We start from the raw sequence: 18,157 nt of genomic DNA on the forward strand, positions 1-18,157 counted from the left end.
GCAATTTTACTGGTACAAGTCTTTAGGCGCTAATATTAATTTAACCTAAAACAATTAACAAGCAAATTTGTACTGGAACAAGTCTTTCACACACTAAAACGTTGCTAATAGTTAACCAAAGGGAACTCATTTCGTGACAATTGATTATTTCTCTGAGTTGCACAATTTAGAATTGCAACATCATTAAATGTGTTAAGTGATATTTACAAGTGTTTTTGTAGCCTGTTTTGAAATTACTTCCGGTGGTAAACGCTAAACCTTTTTGCTTCTGTTCAGAAGTTAATGCATCGCCATTAGAAAAATAAACAGCAACTGTTTTACTGGAAATGTAGTCGTTAGAAATGGCATGTGTAGCCGTAAGGTAAAGAATAACGCGAGGAGAAGCGGCTTTTGGTAATATCCAAACGAAAATTTACTTCTCAATGTGGGGTTAAGATTGCGTGACGAGACAAAAGATAACTCTGTCGTGCGTAACCTTTATCGGGAACCCTGCATTAAGCCGAGTAGAAATCTTTCTAACTCGAAAGGAAACAACTATTTCGATTAAAGGCAAACGTCAAAGTTTACCATTTTTAACCAAGCCAAAGTATATGAGTCGCAAAGCACCCAGCCGTCGCGACTGACAAATACAGCATTTCCTCCGCGAAAATAAAAAAATGCTTGTACTGAAAGACGTTTGAATTCTTCCATGATATGTTCGAACAACAATGCCCAGGATAAACCTTCTACTCATACTAACTTCATGCAAAAAAAAGTCGATATCTCGAAGAGATCTTTAATTATATTTCACTGAATTAAATGGTCATTTCCCACGCCGAAATTTGCTTTGAATCGCGTCTTCGTCGCAGTAAACAGTTGTTCAGAAACAACTCGCTGTACACAGAGGTCTACTGAACGAGTTCAGTAGCCCACACCCGTCACGCAGGCGTATCACATTAGGGTCGATCAATAGATTATTTCGTTAGACGTTTCATATGTGAGGACTTGTGACAACTTTTCAACAGAACGATAATCGATGTTGTTCTTCGTGGGTTGGAAGGGTTCAATTTTCTCAGTTATTTTGTATTTTTTCCTTACGGTTTTTTACCATGGCTAATTTTTCGAACAATCAAAAATATGTTTTGTCAAACATTCGTTTACTTTTTTCTTTACCAGCTACTTTTATTTCACTGTTGTACATCATTGTACATGTTTTCTGATTTGCTTTGCCCATTCAGGAATAAAACCAGCCAAAACACGTAATCTTGAATTGAATCTGCGCAGTGTTGCTTAGCAATTTATGACGTCGTGTTACCTAGCAAAACTTTGCCACAATTGGGCTTGTCAATTCTCTCACAATGTTAATAAGTTCTTACTCTTTTAAGTAACGTACTTTTTACTTCTGTACTGCAGGTTTTTAAAGTAATAAAGGTGCTTTTGGCCAAAATCGAAAAAGCTTCAGAGGATCCAGAGTCTGCAGTGAATCAATCAGGTGAGTGGTATGATGTCTTGGTCGGGGAAGGAAAGGATTTGCACGTGCGTGCGTGCGTGCGTGCGTGCGTGCGTGCGTGCGTATGCGAGGGCTAGCAGTGGGAGTTTTTGATGTGTAGTGCAATCGTCTGAGTGGAAATAGACAGGGCTGCCACAGGTCAGGAAATACTGAGGGAAAACATTCTTGACTGATGTCTGTTGTAAGTTAGAGTTGGGCTTTTCTTGGTCGCTAACGTTCGGATAGCTTGAGCTTGGAGCCGCAAACAACCACCCCTCCCAACAACAGTCTTTCCCGAGGCTAATTTTACCCTGACTATCACCATTGACAAAGCACTGAAACTGCCGTGTTTCAACCATTTACAAATTAAAGAAAGCTTACGTTCAGGTATACGTGCTTCATTGCCGAGAGATGTATTGTCGATAATCGTGCGTAAGAGCAACACAAGTGAATGAAACATGTCGGAAGACATGCAGCAGGTAAGATTCATGGGGTGCTCGAATACGTCGCGAAAATGACGAGACGGGTTTAAGTTAAAACCGAAACAAAAAAAAATTAATAGTGCAAAAGCAAAAGAATTTTACGTAAGGCGCGGGCTCCTTCCCCCTTCCATACCAACAAACCTTCATGCACTGCATTACTTTTCTTAATTAGAAGCTGAACAAGCCACCGAGACAGCTGCTGGCGGTTCTTGGACAGGATGGGCTGTCAGCTCACTCACATCAAAACTGTACCGAGGAGGAAGTACACCTGGAGGTGCTCCAGAACCTGCTGACAAGAGTGCACAAGGCAAGGAGACCAACCCAGGTACCGTTTACGGCTGTATTCGTTATACTTATACCTTAAAGTAGACTGCATGACAAATATTGCCGGTGCTTAATTCCCTGCCGTGGTTTCTGCAACATGACTAGAAGAATTTATTGCTGTTGCTACTGCCAGCCACCCCCCCCCCCCCCCCCCCTCCTCTCTCTCTCTCTCCTCTAAATTCTAAATAGGATGCTAATCCAGTAGGTTATAACCGCCGTTCGTCATGCCCACAGCTATTTATACTTCTAGATGATCTTATTCAGGAACACAACATGGCGATAAAGAATTGTCAACTTATTGTTCTCTTTGTGTTTTTACAGCAAATGTAATTCTGCAGATAACGTTATTGGAGAACCAGTTTACATTTGCGTTATCGTCTTTCACGTTAAAACGTGATAACATTTTCTCCCCAGGAGCATTGTAGAAAATGTATGAAAATCACTAAAGAGAATGTCTTCTCTCTACAGACACGACAGCAGTTAGTAAAACGTCAAATGAAGTGCCACCAGAGACAAAACCGACTAAGGACAGAGAAAAGGATCAAGACTCAGGAAGTGATTACGGAGGGGACTGGAGTGGGGACGAGTGGAATGATGCCCAGGTATAGTAACACTTACTCTCCCCTGGGGGTGGGAGTGGAAACGGAATGGGACTGGAGTGGATATGAGTGGAATGATGCCCAGGTACATAGCAAGGGACAGTGGCTCTCCCCTGGGGGTGGGAGTGATAACGGAATGGGACTGGAGTGGATATGAGTGGAACGATGCCCAGGTACATAGCAAGGGACACTGACTCTCCCCCTGGGGGTGGGAGTGATAACGGAATGCGACTGGAGTGGATATGAGTGGAATGATGCCCAGGTACATAGCAAGGGAGCAAGGGAAGTTGTCTTTCCTTTCGCGCTTTTCCAGTCACCTCCGCATAGTTCAATTCACAAAAGAAACTTCTCATTTGTGAAAGAAACTTAAGCAGTATAACTACCAGTTTAAAGGGAAGCCTCGAGCCAAGCGACCCATACTGCCGGAGCTTATCCCGGTTTCTGTAGTATTAAGCAGCTAGGAATATTTCTATTCCCCCCTTCCCCCCCCCCCCCCCCCTTGAATGGGATACTAGATGTCGCCGGTACCCATTTATACACCTGGGTGGAGAAAGGCACTATGAGAGTAAAGTGTCTTGCCCAAGAACACAACACAATGACCCCTGTCAGGGCTCGAACCCAGACCGCTCGATCCGGAGTCTGGCAAACTAACGGTTAGGCCACCGCGCCTTCCATTAAGTACCAGTCTAACTAACAATAAAAGGGGAAGGGAAGACCCAGTCCTCTCTCCATTTTCCCGGCCCATACCACGTTTTCCTAGAAAAGACAGCCATTTGGCACTTGCCTTATTTCCTATTTTATTTATTTCTAAAAGGAACCTGATATGGGAGAACTGAAGAGCGATCTCCTAGCAGCAAAAGAAGAAATTGCAGCATTTCAGAGTGCAAAGAAAGAGTCGGTAAGTCTTAACCTCTACAGAACTGATTCCATATTCTGATTGATAAACTAAACAGATGTAAAAAAAAAGCACGATCTTGTTAACCTCTGTTTCATGGTTACCAGTCTCTCAGACGTCCTGCAAATCTTCTGGCCGATGAAGACGGAGCGGAGAGTGGGAGCGACTATGGTGATTGGGAGAATGATGATTGGTTGGTCGATAGTTTTGCTCCGCCTTCTTCTTCTGCAAGCAAAGCATCTCAAAACAGACCTGTAGACAAGAAGGTACGTGAATTTTGCGCGCACAAAGTTTTAATGGTTTCCAAAGGTAATATGTGTTTAGTGCTGCATTTGTTGTTTGTCACAATGGCAATTTTCGTAACTGTTTCAAAAGGTATGAGATTATAGAGCAAGAAGAAAGAAGTTTTTTGTTAAATCTATAGCTTTGTAGCGTTTTTTATATCAGAGTGATTGCGGGAATGATAAGAAATTACAGGAATTAGTACCCAGCCGCCATGTTTGTGTGTCTCTTTGGAGCACCATTATGGCGACCATTAAATTGTGCAAGAAATTGAGTAGATTTTACCGTCGATATCATTCACTTTCACTTAAATCCTCTTTGGATAACACTTCTAAATCATTATCACGTCTGAAAATTGAAAAATGCCATAAAATATTGATCGTTTTTGTGACAATTACGAAACACGTGTCCGAGAAATCACAAATTTGTCCGAAACGAAGCACTAAATCGATACCAAAATTTTTATTAAGGTTAAATTTTTTGACGTCTAGAATATGTGAAAAGAATAGCTTTGTAGGATTACCACTTCAGATTTTAGAATTTTGATGACATCAGATGAAAGCAACGATTACTGTATTAAACTAACCCCGCTGTGTGTCGATTTAACCACAGACCTACCAGCAAAACAAAGGCAGTACAAAACAGCAGAAGTCCTCGCTAGCTGATAAAGATGCTCTGGTGTCGGAGATGCTGGGCGGAGCCTCCCATCAGCAACTCACTGTGGCCAGCGGCTGGGATGAAGACTTGTCTGCCCCAAAGGTAGGCTGGGAAATAACAAGGGATGCTTGATACACTTGATCCAAGAATTTGCCCTGGTGGAGGTAGTTCAGTGGAGAAAAGCCTTTGCACGCTTGCATTTTCCATTAACTAAACGAGACTTTTGTTCTTGGCCACATAGTTAAAAACATTTACGAGAAGTACCGTATTTCCTAAGATAATAAAGCCAATGTTCAGTTATTTTTTTGTGGTTATTTTAAGATTAAAGTGATGATCAAAGAAATTATTAATGGCACGACATTCAGCGAGCAATATTTTGATAATCATCCTCCCCCCCCCCTAAATAATAATCATAATCACAATCGAAGGGGGAGGTAAAAAGTAATAGCTCCGGCTATTATTCGAGGAAATAAGATATCTTCAGAATCGCTCATGGCACATGCTGTTCAAAGGGCTTGCAAGTTTCTTTATAAACTGCCTGTAATTCATATTTGGTGTTCCGCGATTTTGCTTTTCTTATCACCTTTACTATGCAAAATTGTTTCTTAAAAAGGTTACATCGTATGGTATTGAATGAAACACCGAACTTTTGAGAATGTGACATCTTAAAATGTTCCCTTTATTTACTCTAGGACGTATTTTAAAAGCATAACATGTTACTAATCAATACACCATTTTACTGTTTAGTATTTTAGTATCTAATAATTCTGCATTCATCCATAGGTGAAAAACAAAACCGCCTTAACTGGATCAGGAAATCTGAAATCTTCTCAGCAGAATAAAAAGAAGTTAAGTGCTGATAAACCTCCTCAGTCGAAAGAGGCCGAAGGGGACGCATGGGACGTAGGGGACTGGGGATCGTTTGAAGAATCACCACTGACCAGCAGTGCTCCTGCCGCAGAATCACAAAGTAAAAAGAGCCCGGATGGTGACTGGGGTCAAGACGATTGGGATGCGGAGGACTGGGGACAAGATAAACCCAGTAAAGCTGAGCTTGCGAAAAAGAAAAGGGAAGAAAGGAAACAGAGACTGCAGGCGCAGAAGGATAAGCGAGCCGCGGGCGGAAAAGGGCCTTTGAAACTTGGAGCAGTCAAAATGCAGTGACAATCTTAAGCAAGTGGCATTGTATTGCAATATCTGTTCAAGTGTTTGTGTTTAAGCAACAAAAGGACTGGGTTGTGTGGTATTAGTGAAATCAGGAATAGAGAAATCGTGACTGAAAGATGAGAAAACGGCAAACAAAAGGTGATGGGAGAAGACACCGCACTCACCCTGCTATTTTCAAGGTTGAGAAAGGCAATTACGACGCAAATGAACATAAAAACCAGATGAATTGAAGCTGACAAACTTTATACATTGTTAACCTTTTCTTCTTCTGTCGAAATGCAGGAGGTTGTCTTTCTTTGATCGATGAATCTTTGCAAAGGAGGCTGGTTGTTCGCCATCGCAACCCTCTTTCTCTCGTTGGACAACATAACAGCTTCTTTAGATACTAATCACCTGTTTGGGATCGACCGTGATAAAAAAAAATATATATATATATAAAATAAGATTAAACTTTATTTCACTGTCAATTTAAAATGGCAGCTGTATTGATTGGACGGTCAGTCGATCGATTGGTTAACTGTCTTTCGGGCGCTCATCGACGGTCGAGAAATCAATTCCTGCTTTAGAAGATGACGTTTGTTATTCCCTAAGAAAGGGAAGCGAATGGTATTTTTGCTCCAAAACATGTCCTCTCACGCCTTCAGCCTTTTCTTTTTGGCCAGGACTACGTTTAATACGCGTTCATTTTCACAACCTTAGATAAGGGTTGAAGACTAGCCAAACTTTGAATTTTTATCGAACGTTTGTGTCGAATAAATTTGAATCGATTTTGAAATTATAAATATTTATTTCAAATTAATTTTATAGTGTCTCCATTTTGGGTATAAGTATGCAACAATTGAAGCAAAATGTTGCTCAACTGAAGAAAAAAGATAACACAGACACCCGAACCATACTCTCATCGTAATTCCAACTTTGAAAAGGGGGAAAAAGAGAAAATAGACCTCTTATCTTTCTGTGAGTTAAGCTTAAGAAATTATGAAATATATGACAATACTTGACCGACTTTCAGACCAATGACGAAAAAGCTGCTGGGTAAAAGGTATTATATTTTCAAAGAGAATAAAACATAATTCAACAAAGGTTTTGTGTTGTCAATTTTCAGTCATTATGGGGTTGTGTACCTTTACGTACAAAAATGTATGACGCGGAAGGCCCGTCGGAAATGGTTACTAAATCCATATTTTTTGAGGGTTTGGCTCAAATTCTTTTTTACCCATTAAGATTGGTTTTCACTGGTCACAGGCATAAGCTTAGTGCTTATGCAAGAGGAAACGAAGTAGACACCTTTATTGACGAGAGAAATGTGACACTGACCGTCCAAGACCCACGTCTCAAGAAAAAAATATATGAAATGACATTCTCAATTCATCACCACTAGATCCTGTTTATTTGTGGCATAATTTGAAAACGTACCCTAAAAAGTGTCATAATATGAAGCAACTGAAAATGAAACACCTTAGCGTTACCAAGACACGATTACCCTCCAAATATACGACCAACACCCCTGTCAGTACAATATAAGAAGTCCCCCCACCCCCCGCGCGGGGTAAAAGATGGTGCTTACGAAAATGTTGCTTTTAGTGGTCATGCACTTCAGGTTAGCTATATTTCTCTTAGAGATAGCTAGTTTACAGGTAAGCCATTGAAACAGAGAAAACAAATATCTAAATGAAAAAAACATAGCTAAAAATCAAAATTAGCAGAAGGCAGGCCAGTTGGCTATATATAGAATATAGAAAGTGTTGCCATGACAATATGCTACTGACATATATACAGATACTGTTTAAAGTGTTTTCTCTTCAGCAAGGCCGATGAAGTTAATATGGTTATCAACTGATATAATAAGCAATTGAAAGCTCGCCCGTTTTTTCTTTTTCTAACTGAACTGTAGCGATAGCCGGGGTGTCACACCACTATAGATTAAGGTGAGTTTGCCAATTTTCCTTTTGTAATAAAATAGCTTGAGTTTTAAGTTAAACCCACAAAGGTAACTCAAGGAAGTGTATTTTCCGCCTTAGTAAGGTTTCGCAGAAGAAAGCATGGGTGTTCGGAGATGGTTTGAAAGGGACGGGGATGCCTGTAGGCAAATGTGAATAAAACTCCTAAAAGAGACCAACCTGGACCTGGCTTTTTAAAATCCTTGAAAGATATTATTTTCAGGCCTGATCGGTTAACTCGGTAATGCAATAACTATTCAAAGTGGCTATGAGCCACTAAACTCGGAAAATTTATTATGAAACGAATCGAAAACAACAAACTGACAAATAGAGATTTGCTAAAACAAATGATGTTAAAATTTCCACTATTCAGTTCACTTCACTAGCTTAGTTCCATTGTCATCTAGCTGCTCATCGAGAGCAGGCCGAAAGGGCAAGTGATAGAGTTCCCATCGGTTGCAAATTGTTTTCTTTCTTTTTATATTTCCTTTTTGTTTTTTGAAGGTTAGGCAAAATAATAATATGATAAGAAAAATTAGGTTTTGGTCGATTTCAAGAAAACTGACATTAATACAATATTTCGGCTGGTAGTTAAGATGTTAAGCATGCATGTACCGTATATATTCGGCTATATAAAGCCGAGACCCTAGACTTTTAGTTTTTGGAACCAGTTAGACTCTGACAAAAAATAAACCCAAATCACTCGGCTATAAGCCGAGACCCATTTTTCCTTCAAACTATAAAACAATCCACGTGCAGCGAGCGAATCAACATATTAGTTAAATCACAACTATGTAATTGAAAAAAACAACTGATAAAGAATGAATTTATTAATAGAACCGTACACAAGCGTGACAAAACATTCACCTGAGTTCAGAATCCCATCTCAAACAATCACGCATTCTTCTGAAGAATTAAGAGCACAGGTTTCCTACGGTCAAACATATGTCGGTAAGAGTCCTTAAATGGATTTCGCTCATACTCTTGCCATGGGTAGGTCTTAATATGAAATAAATCACAGTATACTTTGTTTGGCTAAATATCGATTTGTTTTCGAGAAAATCGATAATTCTAAAATCCAGCAAAATTGACTCTTTCGGAGCTCAAAATTTATGCCGAGTTTGTTAGCTTCGCGTCGAAAAATTAAGCACTCTGGAAGAAAAATACCTATTTAATATCGAAGAATAACATCAAATTAGTACGTCGAAAGCAATTTCTGCTCTTAAAGTCCTTTTATCTACAAAATATAATTAAGTTTATTCGACACACTTTTGATTTAATTCAAAATAGGTCAAACTTATCGCTTTATTTAAGTATGAGCGAAGCGAAATAATTGGCCGAAAATTTGGTACTAGACAGATAAATGATTGTTCTTTTCGATACTAAAAGGATTTCCTAGGGAAATGATTTAGTGCGATGCTTTCAGATCTCAAAGTTGCTTAAAATTCGTTAATTTAACCGACCGTGACATTGTTGATCTTATCAACATTATGTAAACAATCCACGCAAAGGTTAATTTTCCCCATGTAAACTTCAACTGAGTAAAATAAAAACATAGACTTGCTTACCGTGGTGTTCGCTGATACATTGTAAATCCTGTTGTCCTCATTTACGACAAAACCTAAGCCCTCGGCGAAGCTGTTATCCTATTTTCTTGACGCGCCATTTGTAACTGATTTCCACGTCTTGAAGTGACAGTTCTTTTCCATGCATTCTTGAAAACAGTCCAGTCTTAACTGATCAGTGTAAACAGGAATACGAAGTACTTTGCTTTAAATCAACTTAAAGCTTAGCAGCAGTGGTAGATAAATCGATACGACCGGCGAATCTTCGTTTCGAAAACCGCCATTTGAGATTTGTCGGCCCAGTTGTCCTGCGGTATGCAGATAATTAATTCACACTTGAGTAACTTCCGGCACATGAAATCGACAACCACCGTGACCAGATAGCACCTAACCTGCGATCAGGCTTACCCCTCCACCGCGAGAAAAATAACACCTGATCGCAGGTTAGATAGCACCCTCCTTTTCGAAATATTGGTCGAGGCACTATTTTTATCATTTTAACATAAGCTCTCAGTGAAAAACTTTTAAGCTGAACTTGCAATAAAGTTTCACTTCAGTTAGCCACCGTTCGGGAGAGTTGTTAAATGGTTGCATGCATTCCGGGTAGAAAGTTCTTCTGTTGCGTTGCTTCGCTTTGTTTCATATTTTTTATCCAGTTCTTACCCTTGTTCAAATTCTTGCCCCTTCTTCAGTGGAAAATTTGAAACGACGTTAAAATCCGAACTGAGTTGTCAGTAAATAGTGTGAAATAATAAAAAATCTAATCTAAAAAATCTAAATCTAGTTGGAGCCGGTCCCGAAGGTACCCGTTTCAGAGAGAGTTGGCTGTACACAAAACCTTAGATGGCGTCGTTGGATCCGTCTCCCGTGAATGTCAGTTAAAAATATATATTCTGTGTAGTCTAGCCTGTAAACAAGCTCTCCTTCTTTCTCCTGTGGAGGATTGGGCGAAATAAAAACGGGAATGAAAGGTGGGGAAGGGGTGGGGAAAAAAGGGACCATATATCATGTCAGGAGCCCATCAGGGCTCCTGATCATGTATATGCAGTTGTAATACCAGTCACGGTAAACAATTTATAATAAAACGCTGAACATTTAACTGTTTACGCCAAGGTGTATATTGGTGTAAAAATAAAGGAAAGGGTGCTTTTCACTTCATTAGATTAAAGCTAGGTGAAGAAAAGTACACGTAATCAGAAGTTTGTTATGGACTTCTGACGTGATGCCATTTTTTGTATTTATTTCTGCAAAGTACAACAAAGCATTTATACCAAAGTAGCATTATTTAAAAAAAAAAATGAGCATAATTACAGTTGAGCATTATATCGGACAAAAAACAAGCATTGTTAGAAGCATAACATTCCCTTTTTACCAGCGTAATTGGAAGGGCCTCTGGTATTCAGTTAGAAAGAACTTGCATTCAAAAGATACCGCGTTCTAGAAACAAGTCACCCCGTTTTGGCTGCTGATATTTTGGAACTTTTGTGTGTTCAAAATACCATATCTCGTTCTAGATATCGTCTGATATTGAAAATCTCGTTCTAGATCGGGAACCCAAAGCCACGACCTCATTGGACGGCACAGAGCCGTTTTGGGGGAATACCCCAGCTTCGACAACTCCTTCCTAATAAAGTTCGCCTATTGAATTGAGAATTATGGTGATTATTAAGTTATTACTTTATATCTCTTGTTGTTTGGAAACTTGAGTCGTATTATAATTAAACGTCTTATTTACGAAGGAATAGACTGCAGATAATATTTGAAACTTAAACCGTTTTTCACCTAATAGCTTCCAAATCAACTCAAAAACACACCGGAAAACAGGTTTAAAAACAAAATATTTATATAATGACTATGATATTTTTAATACATTTGGGTCCCCTGACGGCGAGGCGCTTTTCTCTCCCCGCAAGCTCTGGCGGGGGGCACCTTCCCTTGTTTACGCCGGACCCCAACAGAATATATATATGGTCATATTTTTTAACATTCACGGAAGACGGATCCAACGATAACATCTTAGATTTTGCTTTCACCTGTTTTGCCTTGACCTAATCAAGAACTTGGACAAAGGCAAGAACAAAAAAAAACTATAAAGCGAAGCAACGCAACAGAAGAACCTTAGACCCGGGAGTTAAAAGCGCTGTCATGCAACTATTTAATTACATGTTCAGCCCAAAAGTTTTTCATTTAGAGCTTATATTAATATAGCAATAGTATGGTGCCTCAACCAATACTATACCAAAACGCAGGGTGCTATCTGGTCACGGCGGTTGTCGATTTCATGTGCCGGAAGTTACGCAAATGTGAAATACATTATTTGCACACCGCAGGGCCGACAAAACTCAAATAGCAGTTTTCGAAAAGAAGATTTGCCGGCCGAATCGATTTATCAACCACTGCTGCTGTCTGGAACGTTTCGGTCCGATTTTCGGATAGGATATGTCTTCTGTTTACACGGGGCCGTTCTGGAACCGGTGCGGGACGGAACCAAAACTAGACCTGCTATTTTGCAGGTCAAGTTATGGAACCGTTCCGGACCGGTTCCAGAACCGTCCTGTGTAAACACATGGATCGGTACCAAACGCTTCCGTGTAAACAGAGGCCGATCCGGTCCGGTCCAGTTCGGAACGGCTCCGGTCCGGTCCCGTGTAAACGTAGCCTAGCTGGTTAGAGTATAAAAATGACTGAAAAAACGGCAAGGACAGGACCAACACCAGGTGTCCGTCTTATAGAGATCTTCAATAAGGGAGAGTTGACTCTACAACTGTTTTGCCTTAGCCTAATCAAGAATTTGAACAAGGGTAAGAACTGGATAAAAATATGCAGCAAAGCGAAGCAACGCAACAGAAGAACTTTCGACCCGGAAGTTAAAAGCGCTTTCATGCAACCATTTAACAACTCTCTCGAACGGTGGCTTACTGAAGTGAAACTTAATTACAAGTTCAGCCCAAAAAATTTTCATTGAGAGCTTATGTTAAAATAATAAAAATAATGCCTCAACCAATACACCAAAAAGCAGGGTGCTTTCTGGTCACGGTGGTTGTCGATTTCATGTGCCGGAAGTTACTCAAGTGTGAATTAATTATCTGCATACCGCAGGACAACTGGGCCGACAAATCTCAAATGGCGGTTTTCGAAACGAAGATTCGCCGGTCGTATCGATTTATCTACCACTGCTGCTAAGCTTTAAGTTGATTTAAAGCAAAGTACTTCGTATTCCTGTTTACACTGATCAGTTAAGACTGGACTGTTTTCAAGAATGCATGGAAAAGAACTGTCACTTCAAGACGTGGAAATCAGTTACAAATGGCGCGTCAAGAAAATAGGATAACAGCTTCGCCGAGGGCTTAGGTTTTGTCGTAAATGAGGACAACAGGATTTACAATGTATCAGCGAACACCACGGTAAGCAAGTCTATGTTTTTATTTTACTCAGTTGAAGTTTACATGGGGAAAATTAACCTTTGCGTGGATTGTTTACATAATGTTGATAAGATCAACAATGTCACGGTCGGTTAAATTAACGAATTTTAAGCAACTTTGAGATCTGAAAGCATCGCACTAAATCATTTCCCTAGGAAATCCTTTTAGTATCGAAAAGAACAATCATTTATCTGTCTAGTACCAAATTTTCGGCCAATTATTTCGCTTCGCTCATACTTAAATAAAGCGATAAGTTTGACCTATTTTGAATTAAATCAAAAGTGTGTCGAATAAACTTAATTATATTTTGTAAATAAAAGGACTTTAAGAGCAGAAATTGCTTTCGACGTACTAATTTGATGTTATTCTTCGATATTAAATAGGTATTTTTCTTCCAGAGTGCTTTATTTTTCGACGCGAAGCTAACAAACTCGGCATAAATTTTGAGCTCCGAAAGCGTCAATTTTGCTGGATTTTAGAATTATCGATTTTCTCGAAAACAAATCGATATTTAGCCAAACAAAGTATACTGTGATTTATTTCATATAAAGGCCTACCCATGGTAAGAGAATGAGCGAAATCCGTAACAGGGCTCTTGCCAAGAATTTTCATTTTTGTTTGAAATTTGTGCATATGTCCTCTTAAGCGGTTATAATAATAATAATAATAAAATAATCGATCATCGTGCCAAAAGCTACTGGTTTTTAAACAACTAAACCTTCAAATTGAAAGTTGTTGCCGAGGTAGAGACAGTTCAGAACAACTGCAAAATCGCCAGAAAGTACGGGATGATTCCTGATGATTCAGTAAATCTTCAGTTCGTCGCAATTCGCCAAGTTGCTAGCAAAAAAAGATCAAGCAGATCAAGCGGGTGAACTTTAAATGTCATCAAAACAAAACATGTGCTGTTGCCAGTATTTGTCTAGTACTCTGAATCCAATCAAACTCTACTGGAGTGGTTTCTTTTAGCAGAGAAGTCGTGGTATTATAAGTTTTCGGTTTCGAACAAGAATATTACATCAAGCCGATTTCTGTCAGATCGTGTTACAATGTTTACCAAGCGAGTGGGAACAGCAGCTTCTGATTGGTCAGTTTCTGGTGTCGCCACAACAAGCCAAAAAGATCGATTCCTGACCCTTCTTCTCTTGAAAAGTCACGTTAGCAGTGATTCTGCAATTTAACTAAACTTTAAGGAAAGGAACAGAAGGAAAGGAACAGTCTCAAGAACAGTCTCAGGCAGAAATAATTATTGTAGAAGAGATTGCAAGGAAATTGTTTAAGACATGCAGGATTTCGAATGCCCTCGTCAGTTCAAAAGACGATCACAGTACGCCGACAAATAAATAATATTCCAGAGCGAGCCGGTGGACGACGAGTTCCAGCCTAAATATCAAAGAAAAGGCGAATAAAAACTTCATTCCTAGTGTTGCTTCATTAAACCAAATGGTTTTTAAAGAGCCGCCACTAAAATAAAAGGTAATGACCAAGAATAAATTACAAACGCTTGCTAATAATTTTCGTTTGTTGATGATCGCTCGGCCTCGGCTTATAGTTGAATATTTCATTCAAATTTAACTCTTTTCTAGTACCATCGATTTTTTTTTCGGAAATACTTAGCGATAAATCAAAACCCCAATTTTGTTGAGTTTTAACCAGTTCTCAGTAAGATTTAGTGAAAATATATAGCCTTTGTGTACTTCATATATGCGCATGCGTTCAGCACAAAATGTTAAGTAACACAGATATGGCTCGCATTTTCCCAGCCCCCTACGCGCTTCAAGATTAATTGATTAATTCAATTTGATATTAATTAAAATGTTTACAGGAATCGAGGGAAGGAGTGAAATCGGCCAACTCACCAAAACTCGGAATTTTCCGAGTTAAAAACGAGGTTTCACTTACAGTAGGAGAGAACTGACAGGTTTTGAAAGGTAGCTATTGTAGGTTTATCCAAATCGCGGATGTTTTGACCATTTATTGTTTTTTCCCTTAGTTGCATTTTCTTTGTACTTCTTCCCTAAAGAATTTAAAAAACCTGACAATGGGAGGCTTCAAAATTTGTGTGTGAAATTCAGACAGGTGTTAAAAATTATAACGAACCAATTTTGTGACCTGATACGAGCAGTCATGGATGAATATGGTGGTCGCGTTATGGCGTTGCCTTCTGTTTACCCTTCTGCCTTTGTTTTAAACGATGACATATCAGTAAAACGCGCGTAATAAATAAGACCACCCTATTGTCAGAAACTGTTCACACCAGGACGGAATTGTTTCTTGATCTTAACAAAATTTCAGCGCTCTGATCTGTGCGTCACATATGGATAGATGATAGAAAGAAACGTAGTTAGCACAGTGAGGTATACAGTTGGTTGGTTTATCAGTTGTTTGGTTGATCTGTCGCATGTTTGACCGTTTGACTACCTGGCTGCTTGAGTGGTTGGTCACTTGGTTGGTTCGGCGCTTGATCACTTGTTCTTAGAGGGTAGATCAGGTAAGCCAGCCAGTCCGTCCGACGTGAAGTCAGTACAGTTTGGCAGTCCGGCAATCTGATGGTCTGGTAGTCTGGCAGTATGGCAAAGTTAAAAAAAGTTGATTATTAAGTGCCTTTAAAAAAGTTCCATACGTTTCGGGCTCAGCCCTTCATCAATGGAAAGTCATTATTGGCAGTATGGCAATCTGGTGGTCTGGCAGTCTTCCAGCCGGTTAGTTAGTCTGTTAGTCGGGATTGCTTGGTGAAAACTTTCTGAGGGTTTAATAAAGACCAATAAAGCAAGATACGGATGATTGAATGAAGATGGGTGAATAGATAAATAATAAATCATTTCTTTTCTAACTTATTCAATCATTAAAATTGCCTTGATCAATCGACGACCACCTACAATCGTTGACAAACCACTGAACCGTGCATACACATGCTAACTGTCATTAACTGAATATTGAAGGTTTTAGAAGTCTGTTGTTTTGACCCCTCCCATCCCCTTATACTAGCGAGAGATTGGGAAAACAAATTTGCTTGTGTTCAAGATTGAGGTGATATTTGGAAAGTGTCTACACGCGATTTTTAGTTTTTGTCAAGAAGATATACACTAATAATCATGATCCTTCCTTTCTTACTCAGTACACATTATTTTCGTATTTTCAAGAGTCAGTGGCAACTTAACGAAGATTACAGCCACAATATGAGAATATTTGACAAAGGACATCTAACCCCAAATGGGGACTTTAGTAAGGATGAAAAGCGTCAATTCACCATGATCACCACCAACATTGCTCCACAGCGTAGCGCCGTTTAACACTGGTAACTGGGCGGCATTGGAAAGGGCCCTAAGGCAGTATGCAACCAGCGGCCCGTTTCTCGAAGGTCCCGAAAAGTTTTCGCACCCGAAAAGCTATAGCAAAATCTCAAACCTTATAATTACAAATCTGTTTAATTCCATTATATTTTTCATATGAACAGAGGTTTTCTTCATACAAAGTTTCAGGCCTATTCACTTCTCTGTTTATAAAATACGGATACGGAGGAAACTTGGAGTTATAAACTGCTCGAGTCTGGACGATGCAACGAAAAGGTTCAAGAGAGATTTTTATATTCCGGCTTTCAATAAAAAGTATTGCTCTCCCTTGGAGATGGGATCAAATTCCATGCCCATTATTGATTCACTAGAATAGTCCAGCTGTATAGTTGTTAACCTTCTTTGTAAGGCAATTTAATTCATAAATCTATCCTGTAATGCAAAATACTATAAGGTCTGAAGGTTGTATTAATATTAAAACTGTTTTGTTGTCGTTAAATGAGAACGATGGGAATAAATTGACCAGTTCCAAGTTTCATGTAGTTTATTCGATCTTCCCCTTCATGAACTTCTTCCCTCTTTAGGGCTTTATGAATGCTGCCTCCTGACTGGGAACTAAGCTTCTCTCACATTATCGTGTGTAACCCTGACTACGTCAAGATACACTCGATATAAAACGACACTCATTGTATGGAAACAGCTGATGGACAGCGGCAATTCACATTCAAACAAGTCAGTGTCTCGCTAAGTAAAGAGCAAAATGTCGGATGTTATACGTGTTATATGTTAGGTCTGATAGAGAGTAACTGAAAGACTTAATGTTTGATTTTAACAATATCAAAATACAGCAAAACTATTATCTGTTGCCTATTGTTTAGAGCTCACAAACATGTGTAGCAAGATGTCAGTTTCTGTTTCTTTTATTACGTTAAACCAAGAGATCAATGGTGGCTGCTATGCGTATAGTCAATAAAATACAAGTTAAAATTTTGATTTCCATTTTATTTTGCTTTACTAACAGTACTAAGTATGTTCAGCTAATGTAAATTACATCCTCTTACCCCTGTTTAAATACAGATGCTGATGAACTTTTCAATAACTAAAAAATCCTCGCGTTTTATAGCTCTTCATTCAGTTGAGACCTTTTGCACGAGACCTCTTTTTGAAAACAGAAGCAAAAGGCAATAGAAAACTAAGACAATAACTTCCAAATATGGAAATTTCCGCGTTTTCCGAATTGGCCAAACTGTTTACTGATTAACTTGCTTTTCCAAACTTCTAGTCAGTCTTCTTTTTGCCATTAATAATTTTTATGGTTAATCATCGCTAATTTATTTGGGCTTACTGAGCTCGGCATTACGGCACTGAAATTCGACGGCGATAATAAAATAAATACTTAATAAGTACGTAAGAAACTTAAGTATTCAACAAGATTTTAAATTGTTCTGTTGCATATTTATTCAGATCGATCGATCAATCGATCGAACGATCGATTGGAGGCTATTGGTAAACCGATATATTTTCTTTAGAGGCTTTAAAATAACTACAGAACTGCGTTGAGCAAGGGAGACTCATGCCAAGCGGTGTTTGTTTGCCTGCGGTTAGGCCAAGCGCAACAGGGTACCAGCGCCCAACCGTTGCGTGAACAAAAAGATTGGATAACGTATGACAATCGCCACAATTTTGATCGAAACATTTTAATATTCACAAAGGTCAAATTTGGCTCTTCTGCTCCCTGTGTATAGATCGAACATTTTAATACTCACAAAGGTCAAATTTTGCTCCTCTCCCCCCTGTGAAATAACTTACGGTTTTACAGAAGAAACTGGTATAACGCATTTCCGTCACCGCTATGTTGCGGTGCACATCCTACGAAAGCTAACTTTTAACGCCAAAAGAGCGATCACCGAAAGGTTCGGTAATTAGAAATCTTCACCGAAATGGTTTAAAAGGTTTCGAGATAATGTTAATATAAGACGGTATAACGAACATCAGGCTAATTGATTGAATTTGTAGCAAGTTATCGGCGATCAAAAATTGGGCTGAGATTTGTTTCATCCCTT

General features: G+C 39.2%; 1 protein-coding gene across 2 annotated transcripts in view; it reads left to right on the plus strand.

Moving 5' to 3' along the window:
- The window catches only part of LOC144634439 (N-terminal kinase-like protein), a 31,661-nt gene extending 24,705 nt beyond the window's left edge, over positions 1-6,956 (plus strand). Inside the window, exons 13-19 of one of the 2 annotated variants that reach the window (XM_078493390.1) lie at positions 1,393-1,471; positions 2,123-2,257; positions 2,743-2,876; positions 3,688-3,771; positions 3,876-4,034; positions 4,663-4,809; positions 5,491-6,956. In XM_078493390.1, the coding sequence (XP_078349516.1) occupies positions 1,393-1,471; positions 2,123-2,257; positions 2,743-2,876; positions 3,688-3,771; positions 3,876-4,034; positions 4,663-4,809; positions 5,491-5,871 (1,119 nt within the window). In that variant the 3' untranslated portion in view covers positions 5,872-6,956. Of the gene's footprint in view, positions 1-1,392; positions 1,472-2,122; positions 2,276-2,742; positions 2,877-3,687; positions 3,772-3,875; positions 4,035-4,662; positions 4,810-5,490 lie in introns of both variants that reach the window. The other variant, XM_078493389.1, reaches the window with a different exon arrangement.
- Positions 6,957-18,157: the final 11,201 nt, after the last annotated feature.

Source organism: Oculina patagonica, chromosome 13 (assembly GCF_052425735.1).
Source record: "Oculina patagonica isolate OP01 chromosome 13, crgOcupat, whole genome shotgun sequence".
Taxonomy (NCBI): Eukaryota; Metazoa; Cnidaria; class Anthozoa; order Scleractinia; family Oculinidae; genus Oculina; species Oculina patagonica.